This window comes from Anopheles arabiensis, chromosome 2, assembly GCF_016920715.1.
Source record: "Anopheles arabiensis isolate DONGOLA chromosome 2, AaraD3, whole genome shotgun sequence".
Classification (NCBI taxonomy): domain Eukaryota; kingdom Metazoa; phylum Arthropoda; class Insecta; order Diptera; family Culicidae; genus Anopheles; species Anopheles arabiensis.
The window spans coordinates 110,186,324-110,214,215 of record NC_053517.1 but is presented as its reverse complement, the minus strand read 5'-3'; the positions used below and the strand labels follow the sequence as shown (position 1 = coordinate 110,214,215).

Sequence of the window (27,892 nt, the reverse complement as noted above, 5' to 3'; positions counted from 1 at the left end):
GAGGGATTGTTTTGGGACGACTGCCAACCTAATTTCGAAACGTAAGGAGCACGAGCACGCGTAGGCGTGTTGATGGATAAACAAGACGACGTATCCCCCCCTCGAGACGTGAAATGTCAGGGCGAAGGTAATGAATACGGTGTGCACTACCTTGGCTACGGTGGCCTCATCAACAGCTGTCCGAGATTGTTAGCGACACGGTCGGAGTAGCGTGAAAATCATTTAAATGGGAAGAATTGAGGCATTTCCGAACTTGGTTGGTCCTAGGGGTGTGACATTTAACAAGATCGCCAATCCCGTGTTGGTGCCAACTACTGCAGATCAATTTATTCTGCCATACTAGCTCCAGCACGACAGTCCCTAATTAAGACACATCATCCACACCTCTTGCATGAAATTGATGTCCCAAGTCATGTCACGGTCATTAGAGACGACGTGGCACGCTTAGTTGCTCCATAAATCAATGTAATTGAGAGGGAAATGAGGGCCGTAGCCTTTTGCCTTACCTGAAAATCGGGTGACTCCGGAATCAGCAGACCCTCGCGTAACCACTGGACGGTCATCTTGGTCGGTTTGCCGACGATGGTCGTCTTGAACTGGGCCGGCGAACCCTCCTCCACCAGGCAGTCCTTCATCTCGCTCAGCTTCGGACCGGCGTCGGGCATCTCGGGCGCGACCACCTTCAGCGTGGCGGTCGTGTGCACCTCACCGCCCGGGTTCGAAGCAATGCACAGATACTGGCCCTCGTCCTCCGGGAACGCCTCGGTAACGATCAGCGTGAACGCATCCCGATCCTTGCCCATCTGGAAGTACTTGGACGGTTTGATCTGCTTGTCACCCTTGAACCACTGGGCGGTGGGCGTCGGTTTGCCGGTCACACGCGTCCGGAACTCGACCGACTGTCCCTCGGGCACGGTTTTGTCCTTCAGCGGCTCGACCAGCGTCGGTGGACGCTCCGTGCCGGGTGTGGCCGGCTTCTCGATGATCGGCGTCACCGGTGTGTCCACCGTACAGACCGCATCGCACCGTGCCTCGCCGGCTCCGTTAATGGCCACACACTCATACTTCGCACCGTCCTCCGCGTACGCCTCGATGATCAGCAGCGTGTAGTTGTTGTCCTCCTCGAGCATCTTGTACTTGATGTTCGGCGCCAGCTTCTGGCCATTCTTCAGCCAGTACACATCGAGCGGCTTCGTACCGGTGACCTTCGCATCGAAGCGGGCCAACTGACCGGCCGTTACCGTCGTGTCGCTGATGGTGCTTACGAAGCTGGGCGGAATGACTCCACCACGGCCCTGCTGTCGGCGCTGCTCGACCACCAGGTTGGCGCTGCACTTGGCAGTTCCGCCGCGGTTCTCCGCAATTACGGCAAATACGGCCGAATCCTCGAGGAACACCTGGCGGATGATCAGCACCGACTTGGTGCCGAACGTGTGGATCTGGAAGTCGGCCGAGTTGTTGATCTGGAAGTTCTCGCGGAACCACTTGACCGTCGGCATCGGCTCACCGTCGAACTCGACCTCGAAGCGGGCCTGCTCGTTCTCGAACGCCCGGCACGGTTGGATCTTGCGCGTAAAGACGGGCGGTTTGGTCGGCTGTACCGGGCCCTCCACCACGCGCTCCTGCGTCGTACCCTTGTGCTCCATCTCGGTCGTCTCGGTGGCGGTGATCTTACGAATGATCTCCTTGTCATCGTACACCTCCTTTTGCGTTTGCTTCTGCTGCGAGATGTGCACCTCCTTGCCCTGGACGGACGTTTCCGTTGGCTCCGGGATCAGCTTCTTCTTGGGAGCGTCAATCAGTTCCACGTTTTCGCTCTCCTTCGTTTCCTCCCTGTTTGGCAAAGCATAAAAAAAGATCGATTAGTATTAGAGTGTGATCGTTGACCGATCATCCGCAATTGCTACTTACAGCGTCTGCTCGTAGGCACTTGCCATACCCTTGGCGATCGATTGACTGACAACCTTCTCGCCCGGGATCGCAAACTGATGCTTTTCTTCGCGCATCTTTTGCTCCTTCGTCAGCTGCTCGGTTTCCAACTCCGCCAGCTTGCTGTAGTACTCCTCGCCCTTCTTCTGCTTGACCGTCTTTTGCCATTCGGTTTCGCCCTCCTTCTTCGTCTTCGCCTTCTGCACGACCTTGCGCTTTTTCTTCTTCTCCTCCTGCAGCGTCGCCTCCAGATCCGTCTCTACACGGCCCTTCTGATAAGCGACTAGATCGTAGTCGTACCATGCTGTTAATCAGATAATTTGGATTTGGAAAAACGGATTGGGTGATGGGTGGTTGAGCACAGTACAACCGACATGGACGGGGAATCCCAGTATGGGAGTCCCTGACCATGGGATGGGTGTTCTTTTACAAAACAACCACGGTCCTGGGATATTATTACAGTACAGAGACAAACACCGTGCCATATGATCGCTGCCAAAAGGCGAAGGAAATAGAAGTTCCACACACAAACTCACAGAGAGAAGAAAGATTGCGGTGCATGCAGACATGCCTTCAGTGTGGGGAACAAATCGGGGGAAGAAGTTGAGCGCAGTTAATATGCAGAAAGTGGGAAATAGGTTACCAATACATTAGAGACTGCCACCGTTAAATGATCTCGTTGTTGTTCTCACTTCTACCTCTCTTGAGAAGCCTTACCTAGTAGCTTCCCGAATTAGTGAGAACAACAGAGAAGACAAAAGTGTGAAATACGAAACAGAAAGTGGTCGGGTGCGCAACAGCAAGCATAAAATCGGGAAGGGGAGTCTTGCAATTTGCAAGAAATTATGGAACAAGCCGGAAATGGGGTTCTCCATTTCACCAAGGAGGTCAGTTATATACAAAACGGAGTGGAAGAGATAGAAATCAGTTGCATACGGTGCAGTCCAGACGGATGTCTTCTGGACCGAGGCTCTGACGGTAGGCTTCCGGGGGGACTTCGCCTTCAAGAAGTCTGCAGCAGTCTGTCAGCGTTGTAGTATTCCACCGAAGATCTCTTTTCTCTGCATCTCTCTCATTCAAACCCCGGGAAGGAAGCGGCATTGCTATATGCTAGATCTGATGTCACTAAAGGGGGGAAATTGCTAGGAAATTCGACGATTCTTTCGGAGAATCCTCCGAAGGAAAGGAAAGTATTGGGAACTAGGAATGGGAATTTTTGGGGTATTTGAATGGCTGTTGGTTTGACTGTTTGTTGGCTTGGCTGGCTCTGGTGGGAGTATCGGAGTACGTGGAATGTTGTGATACTGTATCAGCTTTGAAGTGGTCCGATGGAAGGCATCCCGTTGAGTATTGAGATGTTTCGAACAAAAAGAATGGTGGCGGCGGGAGGCGTGAAGGTAGGAATAGTGAAGCGTGTTTATATCACCTCTGTGTTAGTGTAGGTAGTAGTAGTGGAGCTGGGTCACCCTCCCTCCGAGTATGGTGAGTGGAGTGGAGCGACCTCTACCGCGGTAAAGCAAAGCACCAGTCTCCAGTGTGGATCTTTCGAGTGGCCGTAATCAGTAGTAAAGAGTAAGTGTGTGAGTGATAGATAGTGGCAACAGTACCAGATAGAGTAGATGCAGAGTAGTGGTAGTAGGAGTAATAGCGATAGATGTATGCTGACAGCGAACGCTGTCGCAAGTATAGAAGATAGTTGCTTGTTTTGGTGCAGTGAGATCGTATCGTATGGCCGTGTTTGTGGTGGTATACACTTACGTCGTGGCGAGTTCTTCAGCACACCGCGGTAGTCGTCGCGGCGGGGCGTAATCTTCAGCTCACAGCTAGCAACGGCCTCACCGACGGAGCTGCGGGCAATGACCTCGATCTTGCCGGTATCGTACTGGCGCGTCTTCGGAATATCGAAGTGATACATGCCATCATAGGTGAGCTTGTAGCGTTGACCCTAAAAAGGAAGGACGAGATTGGTGTGAGAAGATTGTTTGGAAAGCCCTGGTAGAGCTTGAGATCGCTTACATTAACAACGGTGTGTCCATTGATGAGCCACATGACGCGCGGCTTCGGATGTCCGGTGACACGGCAGCAGAATCGTGCCCATTCACCTTCCTCGACCTCGATCGAATCCGGGCGGCTGACAAAGGCTGGTTCCTTCTTGGGCTTCTGCGTCTCGTCGATGACCTCGGGGATGCTGTGAGATGACCAAACCCCAGTTTCATTAGTGGCAGGAATAAGGAAGCAAAAGACTATCATGAGCAACATACTTCAAGTTCCACAAGGCTTCCATTTCGCGGATCTTCTGGATACTCTTCATGCCCTTTGGCAGCTGCGAGTCGTAGACGATGCCTGGCTTGCCAGTCGTCTTGATGATGGCGCGCGTCTCGTCCATACCGTACAGGTTCGTGGCACGGCACAAATATTCGCCGCTGTCTTCCGGATAGATCCAGCCAAAGTTCATTGCAACGTAACCAAAGTCGTAGATCGGCGTGAAACGGTTCTCTGTGAAGATAGGAAATAATGGATGTTTAGCTCAGTGTAGTTTGTTGCCAGTCCAACGCCTCTTGATACTTACTGTACGGCAGTGGTTTGCCGTTGTAGAACCATTCCACCTTCATGTCCGGATCGCCGACCGGGGCCAGCTGGCACTCGAACTTGGTCGCCTGCATTTCCACCAGGTTGGTCTGGTCCTTGATCTGCACGACGAAGCGCGGCGGCTGCTTGCGGTCCGGATCGAACAGATCGTCCTCGGTAAGGAAGATCTCCTCGGTGTACTTCTTGATCGTCGCCTCCATCTGCATGAGCGTCTCCGACTTCTGCATGCCCTTCGGGATCTGGTTCTGCAGCACAATCGACGGCAACTTCTTGCAGCTGATGTGTGCCTTCGTCACATCCTCGCCGTGTTCGTTGTACGCGCGGCACGTGTAGTCACCCGCATCCTCCGTGTACACCGACAGAATGTCCAGCGACACGAAGCCCATATCGTAGATCGTGCGGTAACGGTGACCACTTGGCAGTGGTTTGCCGTTGCGGAACCATTCCACGCGCAGCTTCGGATCTTCCTTCGGCTCAACGCGGCACTCGAAGCGAATCGTTTCGCCCTCATCGATCGTGGCCGACTGAATCTGCGACACGAACTTGGGCGGTCCGAAGGTACGCTCTTCCTGCGTGGCCAGCGTCACCTTGCCACGTTCCAGCTCCTTCAGCTTGGAAGCCGTCATACCCTCGGGCAGCTGCGAGTCCAGCACGATACCACCACGGGCAACCACAGTCACCTTGGCGGTCGTCGAAGCCGTACCCCACTTGTTGGTCGCTCGGCACTCATACACACCGGAATCGCGCACGTACGCGTAGTCCATGTCCAGCGCAATAAAGCCGAAATCGTTCAGCATATGCACACGCGAACCAGTTGCGAATGGTTTGCCATTGTGGTACCAGTCGATACGCAGCGACGAGTCACCCACGGGCTCGACGCGACAGTCAAAGTGCACCGGACCACCCTCAGCCACGTCCACGTTGTCCTTGATCTCGACAACGAACTTCGGCGGACGGCCCTCCTCCTCGTCGGCCATCAGCTCCTCGCGCTTGTGCAGCTGCTCTTCCAGCTTCTGGATGCTCTCCGTGCCAGTGCGGAAGTTCGACGGCAGCTGTGGCTCCATGATGATGCCCTGACGACCACGCACGGTCAGCTTGCACGAAACGGTCGCCTCGCCGTGGCGGTTCGTCGCCTTGCACGTGTACAGTCCCGAGTCGCGCTGATAGCAGCCCGCAATCTCCAGAATCACAAAGCCAAAGTCGTTGATCGTCTTGATGCGCGAACCGGCCCACAGCGCCTTACCGTTGTGGTACCACTCGACGCGCATGCTCGGATCGTTGATCGGCGTCAGGCGACACTCGAAGTGGGCCAGCGAATTCTCCGTCAGCGTCATGTCCGACGGGGTGGTGATGAACTCCGGCGGCTTGCCAGTGTCATCGTCTGGCGAGCCAAGTCCTCCGTGCGGAATGCCCAGGCCCTCCAGCTCGGCAATACGCTCGATCGTGCTCTCCATACCCTTGGGCAGCTGCGATTCCAAGATGATGCTACGCTTGCCCTGCACACGCATGGTCGAGGTAGTAACGGCCTCGCCGTACTCGTTCGTTGCACGGCACGAGTACTCACCCGAGTCTTCGGGATATACCGGCGAGATTTCCAAGATAACGAATCCAAAGTCGCAGAACGTGCGGAAGCGCGAGCCCGTCTTGAGTGGCTTGCCGTTCCAGAACCATTCGACCTTCAGCTTCGGATCGTCGGTCGGTGTTAGCTTCGCCTCAAAGTGAGCACTCTCACCCTCCCGCAGCGAATCGATGTTCGAAAGCGGAGTGGTGAAGACTGGCGCACGTCCACCCTCGGTACGTTCGCGCTCGTCGCGCGTACGGATCAGCGAATCCTCCAGCGTCTGGATCTTCTCGAGTCCGCCCTCCATTCCACGGGGCAGCTGCGAGTCCAGAATGAGGTTAGCCTTGGAGATGCAGCGCAGCGTCGCCTTGGTGCTGTCCGAGCCGTACTTGTTCGTCGCGCGGCACTCAAACTCGCCCGAGTTCTCCTCGTAGCAGTACAGAATGTCGAGGATAACAATTCCGAAATCGTGGAACGTGCGGTAGCGATGGCCGTGCGGCAGCTTCTGTCCATTCCAGTACCACTCCACCACCAGCTCGGGATCGTTGATGGGCGTCAGGCGCGCCTCAAAGTGAGCGCTCTGGCCCTCCACCAGCTTGGTGATGTCGCTGATCTTCGTGGTGAAGCGTGGTGCCTCGCCAACTGGCGATCCTGCCGCCGTCTGCTTTGCACCCGACTGACTCTCGAGCTCGCGAATGCGGGCCAGCGAATCGGGCTGCAGCGACTCCAGGTACACACCACCCTTGCCGAAGCACTTGAGCGTGGCACGGGTCGTATCCTCGCCGTACTTGTTCGACGCACGGCACACGTACTCGCCCGAATCGTGGCTCTGCACGTACGCAATGTCCAGCAGCACGTAGCCAAAGTCGGACACGGGCTTGATGCGGTTCGAGTGGCGCATCGGCTTGCCGTTGTGGAACCATTCCACCTTCAGATCCGGGTCGTTCACCGGCACCAGCGTGCACTCGAAGTGAGCGGATTGACCATCCTTCAGGCCCTCGAGCGACTGGAGCTGCGTGGTGAAGCGCGGCTTCTGTCCAGCCGACTTATCGACACACTCCAGGTCGACACTGATCTCGGCCGTGCCCCAGCGGTTCGTGGCGCGGCACGTGTAGCTTCCTGAGTCCTCGATCTTCGTGCCGAGGATCTCCAGCACCACCATACCGAAGGCGTACACCGTGCGGACGCGGTGACTTGCCTCCAGCTGCTTGCCATTGTACAGCCACTCGATGGTCATCGACTGATCGCCGGTCGGAATGAGCGTTGCATCGAAGTGAGCAATCTCACCCTCTCCGACATTCGTGAGCTTGACGAACTCGGACGTGAAGCGTGGCGCATGTCCAGCGTCGGATTCGGCCTCTCCACCTTCTGGGCGGCGCAGCGAGTCCTCCAGATCCTGGATCTTCTCCAGTCCCTCCGTACCCTTCGGATGCTGGGTACGCTCGATGAGGCTTTCCTTCGTCACGCAGTACACGGTCGAAGAGGTGAACGCTTCACCGGCCTGGTTGTATGCCTTGCACGTGTAGATGCCCTGGTCGCGCTCGTACACCTCCGTCAGGTCGAGCGTAACGAAACCGAAGTCGCTCGTCATCTTGAAGCGCGAACCATGCTCCAGCACCTTACCGTTGAAGTACCATTCGATCTTCAGGTTAGGATCGTCCTTTGGCTCCACCTGGCCCTCCAGATGCAGTGCTTCCGCCTCGTTCAGCCGGAACTCCGACTGCAGCTGTACCGTCCACTGTGGTTTCGGGAAGGCAGACTCCGGCTTCGACTCCTGGCGGCGGTATCGGTTGGCCAATGCCGCTTCCGTGTCCTGTACCGCCTCCAGACCGGCCTTACCCTGCGGGTGCTGCGTGTCCAGATACATCGTGGTGGTGCTGGCGCAACGCAACGAACCCGAGGTCGATGCCGATCCCTTGCTGTTGGTGGCCTTGCACGTGTAGATGCCCGAATCCTCGGCATACGCGCCAGTCAGATCCAGCGAGACAAAGCCAAAGTCGTACGTAGTCTTGAAGCGAGCGCCAGTCGGCAACGGCTTTCCATTGACGAACCATTCGATCTGCATCGTCGGATCCTTGGACGGTTCGACGCGGCACTCGAAGTGAGCGTTTTCACCCTCCTTGATCTCCACGTTGTTCAGATGGTCGACAAAGACGGGCGACTCGAACTGATCCTCCGGCACGTCGCGCAGGTTCATGCGCGGTGCCTCCAGATCCTGGATCTTCTGCACCGACGAGGGGTGCATCGTGTCTCCGAGCAGCCAGTGGCTGGCGTCAATCTTGAGCGTAGCGGTAGACACAGCTTCGCCCAGATTGTTCGTAGCCTTGCAGGTGTAGATGGCAGAGTCATCCGCGCGCAGACCGTTGATCGACAGCGTCACAAGTCCAAAGTCGAACGTGCTGCGTATACGCGCTCCGGTCGTGATGGCGATACCGTTCTTGAACCATTCGATGCGCAGGTTCGGATCGGCACGTGGCTCCACCTGAGCTTCCAGATAGACGTGCTGGCCTTCCTGCAGCTTGTCGTGGCTTTCCAGATGCGTGGTGAAGACTGGCGCCTGCTGGGGCGTCGTGTCGACGAACATATCCGGCACACGGTTCATGGCGGCTTCCTTCAGCTGGATCTTCTCCCAAGCTTCCGGCAGCAGCGGTTCGCCCGCAATCGATGCCTTCGACTTGATCTTCATCGTGGTCGATGAGACGGCCTCTCCAGCGCGGTTAATAGCCTTGCACATGTACACACCCGAGTCTTCCGCGACGACCGAGTTGATGTCCAGCGTGACAAATCCGAAGTCGTTCGTAGTGCGGAAGCGTGAGCCCATCTTCAGCTCGACGCCGTTCACGTACCATTCGTACTTCATGCTAGCGTCACCGACCGGCACCACACGCGCCTCGAAGTGGGCGTGCTGACCTTCCCACAGCTCCGACGGGCCAGTCAGCAGCTGCGTGAAGATGGGCTTCTCGAATGCTGCCTCCTGGTCCTCCGACCGCTGCTGGTGGGGCTGCTCCAGCGCGATGATCTTCTTCATGCCCTCTGGGTGCTGCGAATCCATCTGGATGCTTGCCTTGGTGCGCACCCGCATCGAGGCGGTCGTGACGGCCTCACCGAGCGGGTTGATCGCACGGCACATGTACACGCCCTCGTCTTCCTCGCGCACGTGCTGCAGATCCATCGACACGAATCCGAAATCGTGCTGCTTCGTGATGCGCGAACTATCCTCGAGCGGCTGCTCGTTGCGGAACCATTCGACGCGCAGGTTTGGATCGCCGACCGGGATCAGGCGGCACTCGAAGTGTGCCGTCTGGCCCTCCGCAACGTAGTCGATGTTTTGCAGTGGTTGCGTAAACACCGGGCGCTGCTTCGTGACCGCATCCTGCACCTCCGGGCGACGGAATGGACTGGCGCCCTCGAGCTGCTTGATCTTGTCCAGACCCTCCGGGTGCTGCGTGTCCGAGATGATCGCTCCCTTTGCCGTCACCTGCATCTTGATCGACGACTTGCACTGGCCCTTCGCGTTGATGGCCTTGACCGTGTACTCGCCCGCATCCTCTGCCACAACGTGCTGGATGTCGAGCGCGACGTATCCAAAGTCGAACGTGATGTGGAACCGGGAAGCCGACTGCAGTGGCTTTCCATTGTGGTAGAACTCGATGCGCAGGTTCGGATCGTGGATCGGCTCAACCTGCGCCTCGAAGTGAGCCGTCTGGCCCTCGTGAATTTCGGTCGTGCCGCGCAGCTCCGTTACGAAGCGCGGTGCCGTCACTTCCGGTTCGTCCAGCTCGAGACGGTTGGGGCGCGAGTGCGCCTCCAACTTCTGGATCTTTTCCAGCCCGTCCGGATGCTGCGAGTCGAAGATGATGTTGCGCTTGTTGGTGACGCGAATGTTGCACGTGCTGACCGCCTCACCGACCTGGTTGGTGGCCTTGCACATGTACGTGCCGCTGTCCTCGCCATACACGTACAGGATGTCGAGCGCGACGTAGCCGAAATCGTGCGTCGTGCGGAAGCGATGTCCTGCACGGATCGCCTTGCCGTTGATGAACCACTCAATCTTGAGGTTCGGATCGTTGATCGGTTCGACGCGACACTCCAGGTGGGCGTAGTCGCCTTCCTTCAGATTCTCCAGGCTCGTCAGCGGAGTGAGGAAGACTGGCTTCTGCTTGGCCGGTTCAACTTCCTGCGTTTGTGGTTTCTGGTAGCTCTCCAGTTCCTTAATCTTTTGCAGCCGCTGTTCATCAAGCGTCTCCAAATATAGTCCGGCATTTGCTGAAGAAGGGGAAGGAGAAAGGAACAATGTAGTAAAGAAATTGAAAGTCTTTGAGACCGCAAGACCGCTTACCTGTGACTTTTACAGCGCATGTCGTAACAGCCTCTCCAATTGCATTCTTAGCCTTACACATGTAAGTACCCGTGTCCTCAGCGTGCGCATAAAGGATGTCGAGAGCTACGAAACCAAAGTCATACGTCGTCTTGAACCGGTGGCCCTGCTGAATCGGGCGCCCGTTGCAGTACCATTCCACCTTCATCGTCGGATCGTTCACCGGCGTCAGTGTCGCCTCCAGATGCACCGGCAGGCCCTCGCCGACGCTGGCATTCTTGAGCGGTCGGCCAAAGGCTGGCTTCTCCGCTACGTACATCTCGTCCTCGCCCTTGCGACCGAACCGTGCGTCGCACTCCAGGTACTGGATCTTCTCCAGCGCTCCCTCGTGCTGCGTCTCGCGCACAATGCCCGCCTTCGGGGTAACGTTCAGCGCGATCGAGGACGTTTCCGAGCCCAGATGGTTCGTGGCGCGGCACGTGTACTCACCCGAGTCTTCGGCGTACACCGTCAGCACATCCAACGCGGCAAAGCCAAAGTCGTACGTCGTTCGGAACCGATGGCCGGTCGTGAGCGGTTGTCCGTTGTGGAACCATTCCACCTTCAGGCTCGAGTCCGGATACGGCTCGATGCGGCACTCGTAGTGAGCGCTCTGGCCCTCCACCAGACTGGTCGGACCGTGCAGCTTCGTCGTGAACTTTGGCGGCACCGTAACGGCGACATCTTCCTCCTCGCGGCGCTGGAATCGGATCGCGTCCTCGAGCTGGTGGATCTTCTCCAGTGCGCTCTCGTTCTGCGTTTCCAGATCCAGCGAAGCCTTCGACTGGACGACCAGCTTCGCCGAGGTGACCGCCTGGCCAAGCTCGTTCGTCGCACGGCACGTGTACGTGCCCGAGTCCTCCGGGTTGACGTACTTCATATTCAGCGCAACGTAACCAAAGTCGTGCATGGTCGTGGTGCGGTTGGATGCCTCAATTGGGACTCCATTGCGCAGCCACTCGACGCGCATCTTCGGATCACCGACCGGCACAAGACGTGCCTCAAAGTGTACGGCCTGGTTCTCGGCCACCTTCACGTCCTTAACCGGCAGCGTAAAGACTGGTGCCTGCGTAATCACCTCATCCACCTCCGTGTCACGCTGGTAGCGCGAGTTGTCCTCCAGATAGCGCAAACTCGTCAGCGCATGCTCATGCTGCGACTCCGAGTAGATGCTCTTGCGCGTGTGCACCACGCAGGTAGCCGACGTGACAGCTTCACCCAGCGCGTTCACCGCACGACACGTGTAGGTGCCGGAATCATCGGCCAGGCAGCCCATAATGTCCAGCGCGACAAAGCCAAAGTTGTTCGTTTCGGTAAAGCGCGAACCCGTCTTGACGGGCGCTTCGTTGTGGTACCACTCGACACGCAGCGTCGGGTCGGAAACAGGGATCAAACGACACTCAAAGTGAGCGCGCTGACCCTCCTTGATCTCGATGTGCTTCAGCGAGGTCGTAAAGGTTGGTGCCTGCGTTGTCATCTCGTCCAGATAGTCCGAGCGCTGTTGGCGCGTCTTCTCCTCTAGATACTGGATCTGCTCCAGTCCCATCTCGTTCTGGGTGTTGGTTAGGATCTGCTGCGATCCACGGCACGACAACTGCACGGCAATCTCGTCCACGCCGACCAAGTTCACGGCCCGACACATGTAAGTGCCGGTATCCTCCGCGATCAGATCGATGATGTCGAGCGCCACATATCCAAAGTCGTGGATCGGACGGAATCGATGACCGACGGTGATCGGCATACCGTTCTTGTACCATTCCACCTTCAGATTCGGATCCGTGACCGGTTCCAGCTTGCACTCAAAGTGCGCATGACCACCCTCCTGCGCCCGATCGATGTTCTTCGGCTTGGTCAGGAAGCGCGGCTTCACGTTCACGATTTCGTCGACGTACTCGGTCTTGCGGTACCGGGCAATGTCTTCCAGATACTGCAGCTTCTCCAGACCGGCCGGGTACTGCGACTCCAGGATCAGGTCCTTCTTCGCCATGATGCGCACCGAGCAGGAGGTAACCGCTTCGCCGAGCGAGTTACGCGCCTGGCACGTGTACACGCCCGAGTCGGCCGCATACACACCGAGCAGATCGAGCGCAACGTAGTCGAACTCGTACGCCGGCCGGAAGCGATGCCCAATCTTGACAGGCATTCCGTTCACGAACCATTCCACGCGCATCGACGGATCACCGACGGGTTGCAGACGGCACTCCAGATGAATGTTGGTGCCCTCGAACGTTTCCACGTTGTGCAGCGAGCGGGCAAACTGGGGCGGCGACATCACGGTAATGTCCTCGAGCACATCGCGTCTCATGCGCGACGCGTCCTCCAGATACTGCATCTGCTCGACGGACATTTCACTCTGCGCCTCGGTAATGATGTCCGAGCGCGTGATGACGCGCACACAGGCCGACGTGTGGGCCGAACCGAGCTGGTTCGTGGCGCGCACCGTGTACTCGCCGGAATCGGCCGCCGTCGAGTGCAGAATGTCCAGCGCTACGAAGCCAAAGTCGTAGTACGTCTTGAAGCGCGAGCCGACCGTGATCGGGCGCCCGTTCTGGTACCATTCGACGCGCATCGTCGGATCACCGAGCGGTTCCAGCTTGCACTCCAGATGGATGTTGCGTCCCTCGCCGACCGGCTGGGGATCGGACAGTGGCTGCGTGAAGATCGGCTTCGACTTGCACAGCTCCTCCACCTGGTACTGTGGCTCCACGAAATGCTTTTCCACCTTCTGCTGCGAACGTTCCACAACGTGGTGCATGCTGGTCGTATCGATAGCGGCACGAGCTGGAGAAGGAAGCAAGAAAAACGGATTAACATCAATTCATCCATTGAAGGAGAGACATTCAAAACTTACTTTCCACCACCATGGTGGCTTCAACCTGCGCCTGTCCGGCCGCGTTCGCTGCTACCAGCGTGTAGGTGCCCGAGTCTTCCGCACGAACGTCCAAAATGTCCAGCGCAACGTAGCCAAAGTCGTGGTATGTCTGGATGCGATTAGCGCTCATCAGCGGACGACCATTGTGATACCATTCAACACGCATCGTGAGATCCGATTGCGGTTCCAGACGTGCCTCAAAGTGAGCACGCTGTCCCTCAACAATGCGGTTCGTACCCTTAAGCGGCCCCAAGAAGCGTGGCTGCGGCTGTACCACCTGCTCAACCTGTTCCTGAGTGGTACGCATGTACTTGGACGAATCCTCCAGATACTGGATCTTCTCCATGCCCATGTGGCTCGTCTGCGAGTCGACAATGATGTCCTGGCGCGTCAGCACCGTCAACTTAGCCGAAACGTGCGCCTCACCCAGCGAGTTGTACGCACGGCACGTGTAAGTGCCGACATCGTGCACCGTAACCTGCTTGATCGTCAGCGCCACGTATCCAAAGTTGCAGAACGATGTGATGCGCGAGCTCGCCTCCACCGGATGACCGTCCTTGAGCCACTCGACGCGCAGCGTTGCATCACCGACCGGCTCCAGACGCGCCTCAAAGTGCGCAAAGCCACCCTCCCGCACATTCAACTGATCCGAGATGGGGCTCTTGAACTCCGGGCGCTGCGTGCTCTCCGGCGTCTCCTCGTAGAACTTCATGTTCTGGTACTTCTGGTACTGTTCCAGCTCCTCAATCTTCTGGATGTAGTTGCGCTGCTCCTGGATACCCAAGTCCCCGGTAACCGGCGCCTTGCTGACGACGGAAATCTTCGACGTGCTGATCGCTTCGCCAATGCGGTTGACCGCTCGCACCGTGTACGTGCCGGCGTCTTCCGCCCGCAGATGCATGATGTTCAGTGAAACGTAGCCAAAGTTGAAGATAGCCGTGATACGTGAACTGGCCGTGATCGGGCGTCCATCCTTGTACCACTCGACGCGCATCGTCGGATCGCTGACCGGCGTGATCTGCGCCTCAAAGTGCGCATTGCGACCCTCCTCCAGCTCGCCCAAGTCCTGCAGCGGACGCGTGAAGCCTGGTCTCTGGTTGACGACCTCCTCGATGCTCTCGGTACGCACGTACTTAGAGTAGTCCTCGAGATGTTGGATCTGATCCAGCGACGATGGGTGCTGCGTTTGCTGCTCGATCGGTGGGCGTGGCTGCACGCTCAGCATGGCGCGCGACTCCGCCACTCCCGTCGAGCTGGACAGACGGCACAGATACTCACCGCTGTCCTCCATCACGATCGTCAGCAGATCCAGCGCTACGAAACCAAACTGGAAGGTCGTGTTTGCACGCGAACCTGCAATGACAATGACATTCGTTGAAAATGGCTGTCTTTCGTTGTATTCTTTATTGTGTTACTTACTTGCTTGGATCAGATTGCCATTCAGGAACCACTGCACACGCATCGAAGGATCGGAGACGGGCTCAATGCGCGCCTCGAAGTGCACCTTGCCACCCTCAACCTGTGCAACGTCGCTCAGCGGCACGATGAACTTCGGTGGCGGATAGGTGCGTTCCTCCTCCTTCGGTGGCGCATGCGGAGCAGCTCGCTCCACATGACGCAAATAGATAATTTCCGGTTCCGGAACAGCCCTGTAATTGTAAGATGACCGTGAGACGACGAACCCTTACACAGCAACGCTCGGCATAGAAATTGGATACTTACTCCGGCTGAATGACCTTCGTTGGGCGTGGCAGATTGAGACGCTTCTGCTCCGGCTCCGGTCCCTTCGGAGCTTCGACAAACAGCCGAGCGCGGGTTGCCGTCGTACCGGCCACGTTCTGTGCCGTGCACTGGTACCACGCCGCATCGGACGCCTTCGCCCGCGGGATATCCACGGTCGTGCAGCCGTTCTCGTCGTTGCAGATCTGCACCTCCGGCCCCGGGACGAGCGGAATGCCATCCTTCTGCCAGGTGATGCGCGGCAGCGGCGTACCAATGGCACGCGCAAACAGTCGCACCGGTTCGCCCTCCTTCACGTTGACCGTGGTAAAGCGCTCGACGAACTTCGGCGCCACGACCTGCTCGCGCTCGCACACGACCAGCTTGGCCTGGGCCGCCACCTCACCGCTCTTGTTGCGCGCCACGCACGTCACGATGCCATGGTCGAAGCGGTTCGTGCTCGTAATCATCAGCGAATGATTGCCGGCCTCGTTCACGAGGATCTTGTGCGTCGCATCGTCCGTCACGAGGTTGCCGTTAATGTACCAGGCCACCTCCGGATACGGACGACCGGTCACGCGGCAATCGAACCGTACCATCTTGCCCTCGGTCGTCTCCGCGTCCTGGATCAGCGTCATGAACGACGGCGACAGCGCTTTCGTAGCCTCGGTCGAAGTCTCAATGACTTGGTGCTGCTGGAACTGCTGATGCTGCTGCTGCTCCGAGAAGGAAGTAGCACGCTCCACAGCCACCTGCTCCTGGGCCGCCTCGACCGCCAGCACTGCCGACGACACCTGACATCCCTGCGGATTTTCGGCCAGCAGCGTGTAATGGCCCGAATCGCGCGCGTTCACATTCTTGATGCGCAGCATGGCCTGCTGGTTCGAGTAGCTAACCTCGTACTTGTCCGCCGACGGGATGATGCGCTGTCCATCCTTAAACCAGGACAGACGCGGACGCGGATTAGCAAGCACACGCGTGCTGAACACCGCATCGGAACCCTCCGAAAGCTTCGAGTTGCGCGGCTTCTGACCGATCTGAGGGGCCGTGGCCGGTCCCAGCGCACGATCGACCGTCGTGATGAGCTGCGCGTCCGTTTCGCCGGCGTACCGCCGCGTGATCGACTCCCTGTAGGACGTTTCGCGCAGCAGACGATACTCGAACGTGTCCACCTTGAACTCTTCCTCCACGTGCGAGTACCCGTTGGTGTACTGCTGCTGCTGCTGCTTAACGGTGGTCTGCTGCTGTTCGCGGCGTACCTGCTGGAACTGCGGCGTCGCCATGCCCTCCGGCTGGATGAACACGGAGCAGATCGCCTCGCCGACCGCATTGCGCGCCTTGCACGTGTACTCGCCCTCGTCGCCCGGCCCGATCTGGTTGATCATCAGCGAGACGGCCCCGGTGCCCGGGTTGTAGCTCAGCCGGTGCTTCGCGGAGTCGAGAAGGGGTGCGCCTTTTCGAGTCCACGAAACCTCCGGCCGGGGATTACCCTTCAGCTTGCCCTCGAACAGCGCGTTGCCGCCCTGGGCGAAGCGCGAGTTCTTGAAGATCTGTTCGAAGACCGGCGGCGAGTAGTCGCCGGTAGGGGCGCCGGCTGGGACGGGCGTTGGGGCCGCCATGCCGTACGTTGGCTGCGGCTGCAGCGGCACTTGCTGCTGCGGCTGCTGCTGCTGTTGCTGGAACGGAGCACCTCCAGTTGGTGTCTGCAGACCGGGCGTGATCGATGCCAGCGGTGTAGCGCTCTGCTGAATGAAGCCACCATGCTGCTGTTGCACTGTTGCACGAAGAGAAAGAAGGAAAAGGAGGAGTTTGTTAGTAAAGAAGCTTCAAGTAGGGTTCACCCAGTTTCCTCTGTCATCAACAACATAACCGACAACAACAACCACTGTCAATTGCGTATATTTTTAGTGGCATACTGCAGGCGTACTACGAGAACAAGCGTACCACAGCAAGGTGTGCCAACTGGGTCGTTCAAGTTCACGTGCACACCTGAGCGTTCAGCAACCTAGCATGAATGAAGGGAAGATAGTTGTGGGACCACTCACGGCGTGCTAAACTGTCACCGGTTTTGTGGGTCAAGGTCACACCACCTGAAGATCAGTCTAATGTACATTTAATTATTAATTCTTATCACTATTTTGCATCTCCATGTGATCTGTCTTGCTTTCCTTCTGGTCCTATGTTACCTTCACGAGTCTCTTGAACCCGGACGAGTGGACGTCTCAACAAAGCAGCTCGAGAACAGCTGCACCGCGGATCGCTTTCACATAAATTATCCGCCCAACAAACCCCAGGACCCGAGACCCCGTGAATCTGCGTGATGTAATTTTAGGCAAAGAAGAGGCAGTCGGGAAATTGTTGAATTACGCAACTAGCGCGGACGGTCTGTGTCTGTGTGGCCGCGGCTGACTATTTTTAACCTGCAGCAGCAGCAACAGCGACCCTTTTTTACCGCGGCCAGAGAGCGCGTACGAGCGCGCGCCGAACGGTGCGCCAAACGACGAACCCCGGGTTGATGGTGCGTTCGTATTGGTACAGCTCTTTGTGTAGCTTGGGCGGAATTATTTACATTAGAACAAGGAAAGCGGTTTTGCTGCTTTGCAACCGGAAGAGAACATTTACTTAAAGGTTTCGCTTCGGGTGAAATTGTACGCCTTATCCACTGAACGTTGGCTGAAACTAGTTGCAAAATACATTCAAATCACACCTTCGTGCTTCTATACACAGGTTACACAATTGTTGCTACTTATTCATAAAGCCCTTGGTGTTCCGCTTTTGCTGTCCGCTCTTCTTATCGCGATAAGCTAATTTCTTGCACCGGGTGGCGAGAGAATGCGCAAATATTATTCCGATTATCTGCCCACATGTTGAAGATAAGTGTGCGTGTGTGTGTGTGTGTTTGTCTACATGACAGAACGGTACAACTAGTCGGATAGCATCCGATCCCCGTTCTGCTGCTGCTGCTAATGACCGATTAGACCTCGCATCAGCTCCCGATTCGTTTGCTGCAAGACGCGTTAGCGTGGCCGCCGCCACAGTTGCTGATCTTTATGGCACGATGCGCAGTGCAGCGTAAAATCAGCTATTCCAGAAGAAATCAGTAAGGAGCTTACCCGGGGCGGGAGAGCTCAAGAAGAAAAAAAAACAACAACCTAAGTAAATAATCTCCATCGTAATGCATCAGCAAATTCCGCAATCATCAACGCGAAGAAGGGCTGGCTGATGCGCATCAGCGTAAGTCTCTGTGCGCACACACGTCTACGACTCTACCACCTTTCTTTCCAATCGCCTCGGCTCGAACCGTGTTCTAGTAAGCTGCATAGTATATTTGTTTATCTCTCTCTTTTTTCTTCCATTTCCGGACAGTGCACATTGGCAACCCTTCGAGGCCATTGGGAGCTCCCGTCGTGGCGGCGTACGGTAAGGCACTCGTGCGTCACTTTCGACGCGTGCCGTCACGAATGGACGTCACTAAATGGGAATCATCATCCGTACTGCACACGGTCAGTAGTGCACACACACACAGAACACAGAAACTCCATTAAAAATGAAGCCCTCAAGTTGAAGTTGTGGAACAAAAAACTCGATCTCTGGTAAGTCAGAATGATTCTAAAAAGGATGAACCAAATACGGACACAGCTGGCTAATCTGTCGACGATGCTCGATCGACAAACAAGGGTACTGGTGACAAGTTGTCCCGCATTTTGCAGCTGATGTGTAGTAGTCACAGCCGGATAGGGTGGTGGAAAATTTGTTCAGCCAGACGAATGCAATGCGTTTGCTGCCCCCTTTGGACAAACGTAGTTGTAAATAGGATGAAAGGATTTCTTTTTGCATTGAAATGTATAATTGTGCTCAGTGAGGTGTAAACAACAACATTTTCGTGTGCCATCGGGTCGATTAAAAGCACGATGCACTGCGGCAGCGCAACAGGTATTATCATAACACGTCACGTGCACACGGGTGCGCTTATATTATCGCCGCTTTTGCCCACAATCACATCAAATCGATCAATTATTTCCACTCGAATGATAAATCAACAACCTTTTCTCAAGGGTCCCGCGTCGGCATAATCCACGGCTTATGAAATTTGGATTTTCATTTTCATTTAGCTACCAGTGCACCTTGCATCATCATCAGCGCTTCTCCTGCTGCTTCCTCTCCCGTGCTGCAAGCGGATTAATTTAATGTATTCCACAAGGTGCATATTAGTGTTCGCTGGAGCGTATGGCGTTTGGTGTGGCCGACAGATATCCGTTCGAGGCATTTTTTTTTCACCGCCCTATTCCGGGATGGAAAAAGGGCAAGAACCTGCTGAGGTCAGTCGGGCGGAAGGGTAGCGATTCGGTCGCGCAAATACGCACTAACGCACGCAGGCCACAAGAAACCTCAACACCTTTCACTCTATACGAGCGCAACTCATACTGTACATCCGTGCGCTCTTGTTTGTGTGAATGTGATGAGGTTTTTGCATCAAAATGCGAGGAAAAGACTGAAACACAAGGGTGCATTAATTTTCTGCTCGCATGGATGGGTCGCTGGACGGCTCCCTTTTGCCCTTTTGGTTTGGGCTCATTATTGCCTTGCTTTTATCCGTCGTTTCTTGTGGCTTCTTCTACAATCGATCAGCGGGAGCGCAAGTGGGTTCATTCACTGCATGACTGATAACCACAAAAACCGGCACGTTGATTGCGTGAGATTGCCTGAGGGCTTTATTGGAGGAAACATTCTTCTTGGGATCAAGCTTGAAATCAAGTGTATCGTGTGAAGAGGAGAGAGATCTTACAACATTCCATCAAAATAAATAGATTGAAGTTAAGAAACAGGGCGAAAAGTGAGATACTTCGGGAAGATGTGAGCTGATGCAACCTTCACCACTGCCCAGAAACCCTGTCCTCGATCAAACAAATTGACGTCTCGCGCATACACAATCAACAACATGCGTCCGTAACCTCCACAACCTCTGACCATCAGTCCGCTGCTTCACAAATCAATTCAGTGTGAACAGATTACTGCGTGACATATGTATAGTAGCAGCCGATACCAAATAAACGCCATTACTACATGCCATCGTGTTCAGCACAATGCGCCCGCATTTTTCTCCCTGACCCTTTGGGGCGGTTTTATAGTCTTCCCAAATGACATACTCGAGACTGCAGTCACCCGGAAAGTCACCAAAGGGGGAGCAATTAAAGCATTCGTCTGACGGCCGCACGATCGATCGCGAACGATCTCTAATCAACGCGTTCTAGTGCGCGCTCAAAATCGAGGGCGCGCGCACTGGACGCCCTATGGAACGGGTGGCACCTTTTTTCTGACGACTGCCAAATATGGACGAACCGGTCGAGGGCAACCACGAGCGCCCGCCGTATGCGTTGGAAATTTGAACCAGCCACGGATGGGCAAAAGTGAAACCGGCTCCCTCCCCCCTCTGCCATCCAGCCGAGACGGCGCTATGACCTAGAACAAGGGAGGAAAAAGGCATGGACATCCGTGTGTGCCAAGGGTTTGCTGCCGTCGTCGCCATCTCAATGATAGACGATCGCGTTTGACGATCGCAGGGGGGAGGGGGGGATTTTGTGTTTCATGCGGCAAGCGATTGGTTAATGTGAGCAGCATTATCAGCTAAACGGGGCATCCAATTTCCTTACGTCGTTCGGATAAGCAATGGTCGATAATTGGAGTCTAATGATACACCACGTGTTGGGCATTCCAACCTGAAGGTAAAGCGCACAAGAAGAAGTTGACGATTCTATTAAGACACTTGCACCGTCCAAAACGGCGCTTGACAGATGGGGCACACGAAATAGAATGACGCACTGAGACGCAGAGAATCGGCTGTTGGCATTGTTACAATTCTAATTCTAACTCTGCTGGCCGTTGGTGCGGCGAGGAGAGGGTCCTGTGTCTATTCATAAACATGGCGTCATCTGTCAAGTGTCCACAGTGGCGTCTGCCGACATTCAACCGGTGTCCATGCGATTCAAAGCTGCACAAATGACTGTTATTTTGGCTCAAGAAGTGTAGCTGCCGTGCTCCAAAACTTGTCAAATTAAAGCATTTTTGGATTCCTTCCTTTCCTCTACGTGCCACGACATGAGGGCTGCTCAGTATGCATGCGAAATAAATGAACCATTCTGACAGCTAGCGATGGGGAAAGCATTCCAACACGCGATGGGCAGGAGGGTGGTGGATAGCGAATTTTTCCGCCTGTCCTAAAATAATTTTGAATTTTCTTCCCACCACCATCCCAGTAGAAAGCGCTATAGGCGAATGATTTTCTTATTGGCCTTTTGCAATTCTTTTCATTCGCTGCCATCCAACCTGCCTGCCTCCGTCCAGCCGATCTTGCCTCTATTACAACCACGCAACACCCACGCACACTTGCATCCAACATAACGTTGGGCGAGAAAAGAGACAGTGAGAAGGGGAGGGAAAAATAAAAGAAAAACACACACACACACACGGAGTGGTGGTGGGTGATCGGACAGGACGCAGCGGGAAATTCCTGATCCTGCGCGTACGTGCGGACGATCGTGCGGACCCGTCCGATCGAGCGTGAGCGGTGTTTGTGTGTGTGTGTGTGTTTGGTCGTACTCGTGCACTAAAAATAACGTTTTTCAGCGGAGGCATATTTTTAGCACATTCGCGGCCGTGCAGAAGACCGTGTTCGCAGTCTCACTGTCACAGCGGCCGCGCACCGAAGGCGCAATGGCGAAACGAGCTGTGCTCGTAGCTGTGGGTTGGTGTAAAGAGTGCGAGAACGTAAGCGGGGGAAAAGGCGACGGATGAGGTTGTTCTAGATTTTCTCATCCGTTGCGTTCATTCCAACCGATAGCTTCCACCGGAGGAAGTGGCCAACTAACTCCAAAAGAATGTCAGAATAATGGCTGACATGGTTGGTGAGGAGTAGTCGCCGGGCCCACGAACCCCACGACACACACTACGTGATCCCTTTCTACTGCTGCCGCTGTGACAGCAATAAATCACACTGCAGCTCTCACAAACACGTCCGTAACGTTACATAATTCCTCTATAAGGGACCGTTCTACACGAGGCTCGTTCACTCCTCCAGTCCAGTGTCCAGTGTTGTTGGGCAAACTAACCTCGCTGCTGCATCACTTGATGGCTTTGCTGCTGCACGGACTGTTGCTCCGTGCGGCTGCTGCTGATGCGCTGCTGCGAGCTGCTGAACTGCTGCTGCTGCGAGAACTCCTGCCGCTGCACAAACTGCTGCTGCTGCTGGCGCACCGTCGTCGATGATTGTTGCATCATCATCGACGACTGCTGGTGCATCTGCTGCTGATGCTGCTGCATCAGCTGCTGCTGCTGCTGCTGCTGCTGCTGCGGTTGCAGCTGGAACGGTGGCTGATTCGGATTAGGTCGTTGCATCCTTCAGTCGGAGAATGCACACGTCGCGGCGGCACACGTCGAGAGGGTTTGTTTTTTCTTTTTTTCTTTTTACAAAACACACACAAACAAACACTCACACAGTCACACAGAAAATAAGCGAAACTCAAACTTAACGAAACTCAAAACTTTGGTTGCAAATCAAAATCCAGCAGGAGGATTTTGGTTGTTTTTTTCCTTAAACTGCTCCCGTCGCCCACACCCGCTTTTGTATTGCCGTTTGCTTGCTCTTTTTGGCGTTCACCAATGACCAACTTTTCACTGTAGCACTATTCCACAAAACTTCCTTTTTTTCGATTGAAGAGTGCCTTAAAGGCGCACCTTCTCTTGGCGTTGGTTGGGCTTTAGATTGCTTCTTTTTTTCTCAAACAAAAATAGGGGGCGAGGGAGAGTAAGGTCGGAGGCTTTACTAGGTATGCTATTAATCACTAAATTTCGCTTGCCTCCCTTTTCATAGACGATCGAGACGTGCTCTTGCTGATCAGACTCAAGTTATAAGTCCGCTGAATTCCACTGACTTAAACTGCTGTGAAAAACCAGAACGAAATGGGGGAAAAAACCAATACACATTTAAATTAAATTCACAAAACTCATGATCACTGAAAAAAAAAACATCACCAAAATTTGCACTGGAACTCCACAAAAAGAGCTTCCGTTGCATACAAAACTCTTGTCACTTGATCTTGCAATCCGGTTCGAAGGACCAGAAAGTAGTTTTTGAAAAACCACAAACATCCAATAAAATCTGTTTTTTATCTCACAGTTTGGTACACTCATTCACAAACTTCCATCACAATTGAGCTAAACTGCTCTCTATTTTCATCCTTGTGCCTTTCACATTGAAACTCCAAAACTCTGTCACTCGAGCCGTCACACCAAAGGCCGATGCGAAAATTTCTCTAACACCCGTTAGCAAAGGGGACTTAGAAGAATTTTCACACTCGGGTCCACTTTACACACAGAGGAGCGGGCGCGCGCGCGCACAAACACCCAAACCGAGGGCACCGGGGCTCGAGGGGGGGGGTGTACGTACGATTTTTCTTTCCCGCACACACTTTTCCACACAGGCGCAGAACCGAGTTTGTTGGAAAGGAAAAACGGTTCAAGTCATCCCCGAGACGAATAACTGAAGACGTCGGTCGTTTTTGAAGAGCGAGCGAAGAGTGAACCTCTGGGCTGGCAAAATCGTCGCCACAACCCGGGCATCGGCAGGACTGCGCACCACGGGCACGAGCTTTTCCGGTGGCCGGTTTGCGCATGTCCCCTTGGGTCCCGAACCGTACCCGATTCGGTTTGCGCCTGCGCGCACTGGCCACATCACACAAACACACACTCAGAAGTACACAAACGTGGGTTGGATCGATGCCAAAAATAATGACACTTTTTCACGGATGTTTTTGTTTTTCCTTTTCTTGTTGGTGTCTCAGTTGCAGTGGTGGCAACATTAGTGGGACGGATTTCCACCCAACGGCGGGGTGTTGTTGGATTTGTTGGAAAACCTGTCCGGCCAGGAATGCCATACTAGCAACACACACAAACACACATACACACAGATCTATCTCCCGGCCGGTTGGATTTTCCATAACACGGTGATGATGTTTTCTTTACCCAGTTTTCCAACTCGTCCAATTTTCGTCCCCATCCGAACGGAGGCGGGGGTAGAAGTCGATGTTTCGAATTGGGCGGGCGGGCAGAGAGCCGACGCGCGGAAGGAGGAAGGATGTGTGCGTGTGTGTGTAGAGAAAGAAGTGTTCTATGTGCGCCACACGCCACACCTCAGCGCGCTCGAACGTCGAGCATGGGAATGATGCTGGCTGACTGGCGGCGATCGTACCGAGCTACGCAGGCGCATTCAGCTCCAGCTCCAGAGCGCCCCAGTGTAGAGAGCGAGAGAGCGCAAAAGTGAGCGTGAGGCTGAGATGGGTATGAGATGGAGCAAACTGGCCCGGAGAAAAACGCTCCATGAGTGAGAAGCGACTGGTGAAAATTCCTTCCCACACACTTGCACTCGCCCTCCCTCTCTTGTGTAAGGCGATCGCTTTCCCGGAGAATTCACAAAAAATGGGGGGTAGTTTGTTGTGTTTTTTTTGTTCACCCTCTTTAGGAAGGAGGTTTGAATAATTCATCGCACACTTACGCGTGCGTGTCCGCCTGGGATGTATCCGTGCATCGTTAAACTAAAACGCATCGTGCAAATGGAAACAAAAAAATACAAAATCACACACACACGCGCGCTCTCGTGCGATCGGAGGCAAAAAAAGTATTTATCCTAAAAGGCGGCACACACAAGATGGCTCTTTTTTTGCTTTGTTTTGCTCGAATCGTTTGTCCAGCAACCAGTAGGTGTAAGGCCAACCACCCGACAACGGCTTGAAAGTGGGGGATAGTGGGGAGTGGGGGGGAATTGGTGGCCATTTTTTTAACACCTCCCAGCGCACGGACACGGTCAATTGATAATGATCTGCCGCTAGTGGGCTGTAAAATGGGGGGATGGTGGTATGCATTTAAAGTCGGAATCATTGTTGCGCACCGATTGATATTCTGCGCCGTGTTTGTAGGTGGCGTGGCGCGAGGAGTTGTGGAAAATGTGTCCCCGCAAAAAAGAAAAGAAAACCGATATGCTGATCTCTAGGGGGGAAATGAGCACATCAGAAACGATCGCAAATTTCACAACATTGTTGAGGAGAGCTAGAAAAGAGGAACGGTTTAATGTGTTTAAGGATTTGCACAGGATCTTCTAATGGGAGAGTGTTTTGCGATCGACTTGAGCATATTTTTAAGCAAATAATTTCATGATACACATATATTAAATATACTTTAGCTCTTAAATAGTTGTATAAAGAACTCTTTAACTTTTAAGTCCAATTCAGGCGAGAAAATGATCCTCCCCAACCTTACTATCCACCCTTTTGGACAAACTGTACTCTCTCATTCGCAATACTAACAATATTTCATGTTATTAATAAACGTGACACGACCTCGACGCGATCTGCAAACTTTTCTCGTTTACTACTTTTTGCAAAGATGAGCCCCAACGTTTGCAAAAAAAAAAGAAAAAAAAACATTAGCAGACCAGGCGTGGAAATATTTGGAAGCAGCCAAACCCATCCACCTCCATCATCATCGTCATCAGAATTAGGATGGAAGATTTATTTCATTTCGTGGGGAGGTAGGAAGCATTCCTTTTGCATCACCTTGAAGGTGTACTGCGAAGAAGATACCTGTTGGTGTCTTGTGTGTGTGTTTATGGTGAAATATTTCCCTCAACCTCTCCCGCAAGGAAACATTACCAACACATACAACTATAAAAACACTACAAACAAGCACACAGCGTGCCGTTGCGTGCGAATCTTCTTGTGAAGAACAGGTGAAAATCATCGTGATCGTTGTTGTTGTTGTTGTTCTGCTGATGATGATGCTTTCCTTGATGGCGAGTGCATTCCTGCGAGATGACTTCAGCCACAACATCGCACCGCACACCAAAACTCGAGCACAAGTGTGAGTCACAACCGTGAGCACAAGTGTGAGAGAGGATGCCGTAAGGAGCCGAATCGCATGAATCGCCAACCTGTCAAAACACGGGTGTCAACGGGTGCCTAGAAGACAACGCGGCTTAGTCAGGCCGGGCGAAAAGATGAACGCTGATGGTTGTGGAATATTTTTAGCCAGGTTGCATGTCATACCCGAACCTCTTTGGCCACCGTACATCATGACATCCATGAATACCTTGTACGACGGTAAAACCATCAGCTCTACACAACCAACAACCTGTGGGTATCGGGGTTTCCACCTACGAAGACATTTCCATCTTATTTCGAATGAAGAAGGAAGGAAATGGGATTGGATCTGTGTCGGTGAGCTGACTCAACCGGGTCGGAACCTTTGCTCTGGTGTTGAGTGCTTGCACACAGGGAAATACACACATTCAAATTAGCCAAATTAGCAATGGGGAGAGAATGTTGTTTCAGCTTCATTAAATGTGGAATCCTTGGGAATAATTTGTATGTTTGTTTGTTGGCAGAAGAGTTCTTGGTAAATGTCAAGTCAAGGAATATCATTTTCTTAACCTCAAAAAGTTGATCTCGTTTGCTTCAAACAACTTTTCAAACAAATAATCTTTCAATCCCACAAACTCAGGCAGAAGATCTTTCGATTCGCCTCTCAACTAGACATTGAAACGCAGAACAGACTACAGAAATATGATTCGCAACGTATAAACAACAATCGTGTTTGGCTCCTGTCCACGAGAGCTGCTCTTTCAAGGTCCTGCGCTCCATCATTCTGGGCGGTGGGCGGACAGTTGTACTAGCCATCCCCACACACCAAAACGCACGGGGCGGCCGAATTTCACAATCGTTGTTATTTGGAGATCGGTCGCAGTGTGTTCTTCTCCAAAATTCGCCCCTTTGCACATAATTTTGGGGCGCCCGTAAGTCGCGTACACTTACAATGCAGCCAGCTTGGTGTGTTTGTGTGCATGTTGATGATTTCATTTCCCAAACAGTCGTGGGGGGGAAATATTTGTGGTGAAATGTTACCATTTGCCATGCTACATCCACCGACACTGTGCGCTGCGCGATCTTGCGCGAGCGTGTTTGCGATCGTTTTGCACCGCACGCAAAGGGGCACGCGCCGTTGAAGATATGCCATTTGCCGCAGTTTAAGCACACTTATGGATGTTCCCTGTTTGCTTCGCTTCAGCCCCTTTCGACACTTTAGTCTCGAGAGAGTGTATACGTACGTACGTGTTGCAAAACAGTATCATTTCAGCACATATCGCACCTGAGCTATCAAGTGCTCACGATCGGTCAGGAAAATGCATTTGCAGCGAAACAAACCGTTGACTGGGCGAAATTTATATCATTCGCTGACAACTTGTGTACGGCACACGGGTTCGGGAATCCCGAAGGTAGTAGATGTTATGGGCGTGCATGCCATCGGGGCATCGATCATATCGTCTCGCCGGCATCGTCGTGTGCGGGAAGTTGTCATGTTCGGGATGTCTGAGCTAGTGCCGTTTGAAAGATCATTAGTGCGGGTTTTACACCATATTTGTTGGGCGGTGAGGGAAATTGAAGTGCCCAACAGTTCCATATCACACCTTTCCAGCCGGTCGGAACGGCAACAAGCGTTTGGAGTGATGTGCTACACGATGCTACAATCTTCCAGCACAGCAACGGTACTGGGGAGTTGATTTAACCATGTTGACCTAATGTCAGGCTGTCAGATGAGGGAGATGTTTGAGCAACGGATACCTGCTCGGAACAGGTGTTTTCCACCTGACGGTTGTATTTCAAATGGATTGTAAATAGATCGAGTTATCATCAGTGAAAATGTATAATGAATCATATAAAGGAGAAAAGAGGAGGATCTGTGCTTGAGTTACGAAGAATGTTTGCTGGGAAAATGTCGAGCAATCCACCACGCCTTCAAGCGAATCACATGAATCATCTGA

At 54.0% G+C, this 27,892-nt stretch overlaps 1 protein-coding gene across 3 annotated transcripts in view; it reads right to left on the bottom strand.

The window, feature by feature from the left end:
• Window positions 1-27,892, bottom strand: part of LOC120895627 (titin) — a 154,990-nt gene that overhangs the window by 65,181 nt on the left and 61,917 nt on the right. The window contains exons 1-12 of one of the 3 annotated variants that reach the window (XM_040299133.1): window positions 23,471-23,611; window positions 22,134-22,963; window positions 15,031-16,801; window positions 14,728-14,957; window positions 13,288-14,661; window positions 10,419-13,217; window positions 4,499-10,345; window positions 4,191-4,425; window positions 3,946-4,117; window positions 3,688-3,874; window positions 1,912-2,233; window positions 507-1,833 (exon numbers count right to left, since the gene is read on the bottom strand). In XM_040299133.1, the coding sequence (XP_040155067.1) occupies window positions 507-1,833; window positions 1,912-2,233; window positions 3,688-3,874; window positions 3,946-4,117; window positions 4,191-4,425; window positions 4,499-10,345; window positions 10,419-13,217; window positions 13,288-14,661; window positions 14,728-14,957; window positions 15,031-16,801; window positions 22,134-22,419 (14,550 nt within the window). In that variant the 5' untranslated portion in view covers window positions 22,420-22,963; window positions 23,471-23,611. Of the gene's footprint in view, window positions 1-506; window positions 1,834-1,911; window positions 2,234-3,687; window positions 3,875-3,945; window positions 4,118-4,190; window positions 4,426-4,498; window positions 10,346-10,418; window positions 13,218-13,287; window positions 14,662-14,727; window positions 14,958-15,030; window positions 16,802-22,133; window positions 22,964-23,470; window positions 23,612-27,892 lie in introns of those variants that run through there. The other 2 variants (XM_040299130.1, XM_040299131.1) reach the window with 2 other exon arrangements.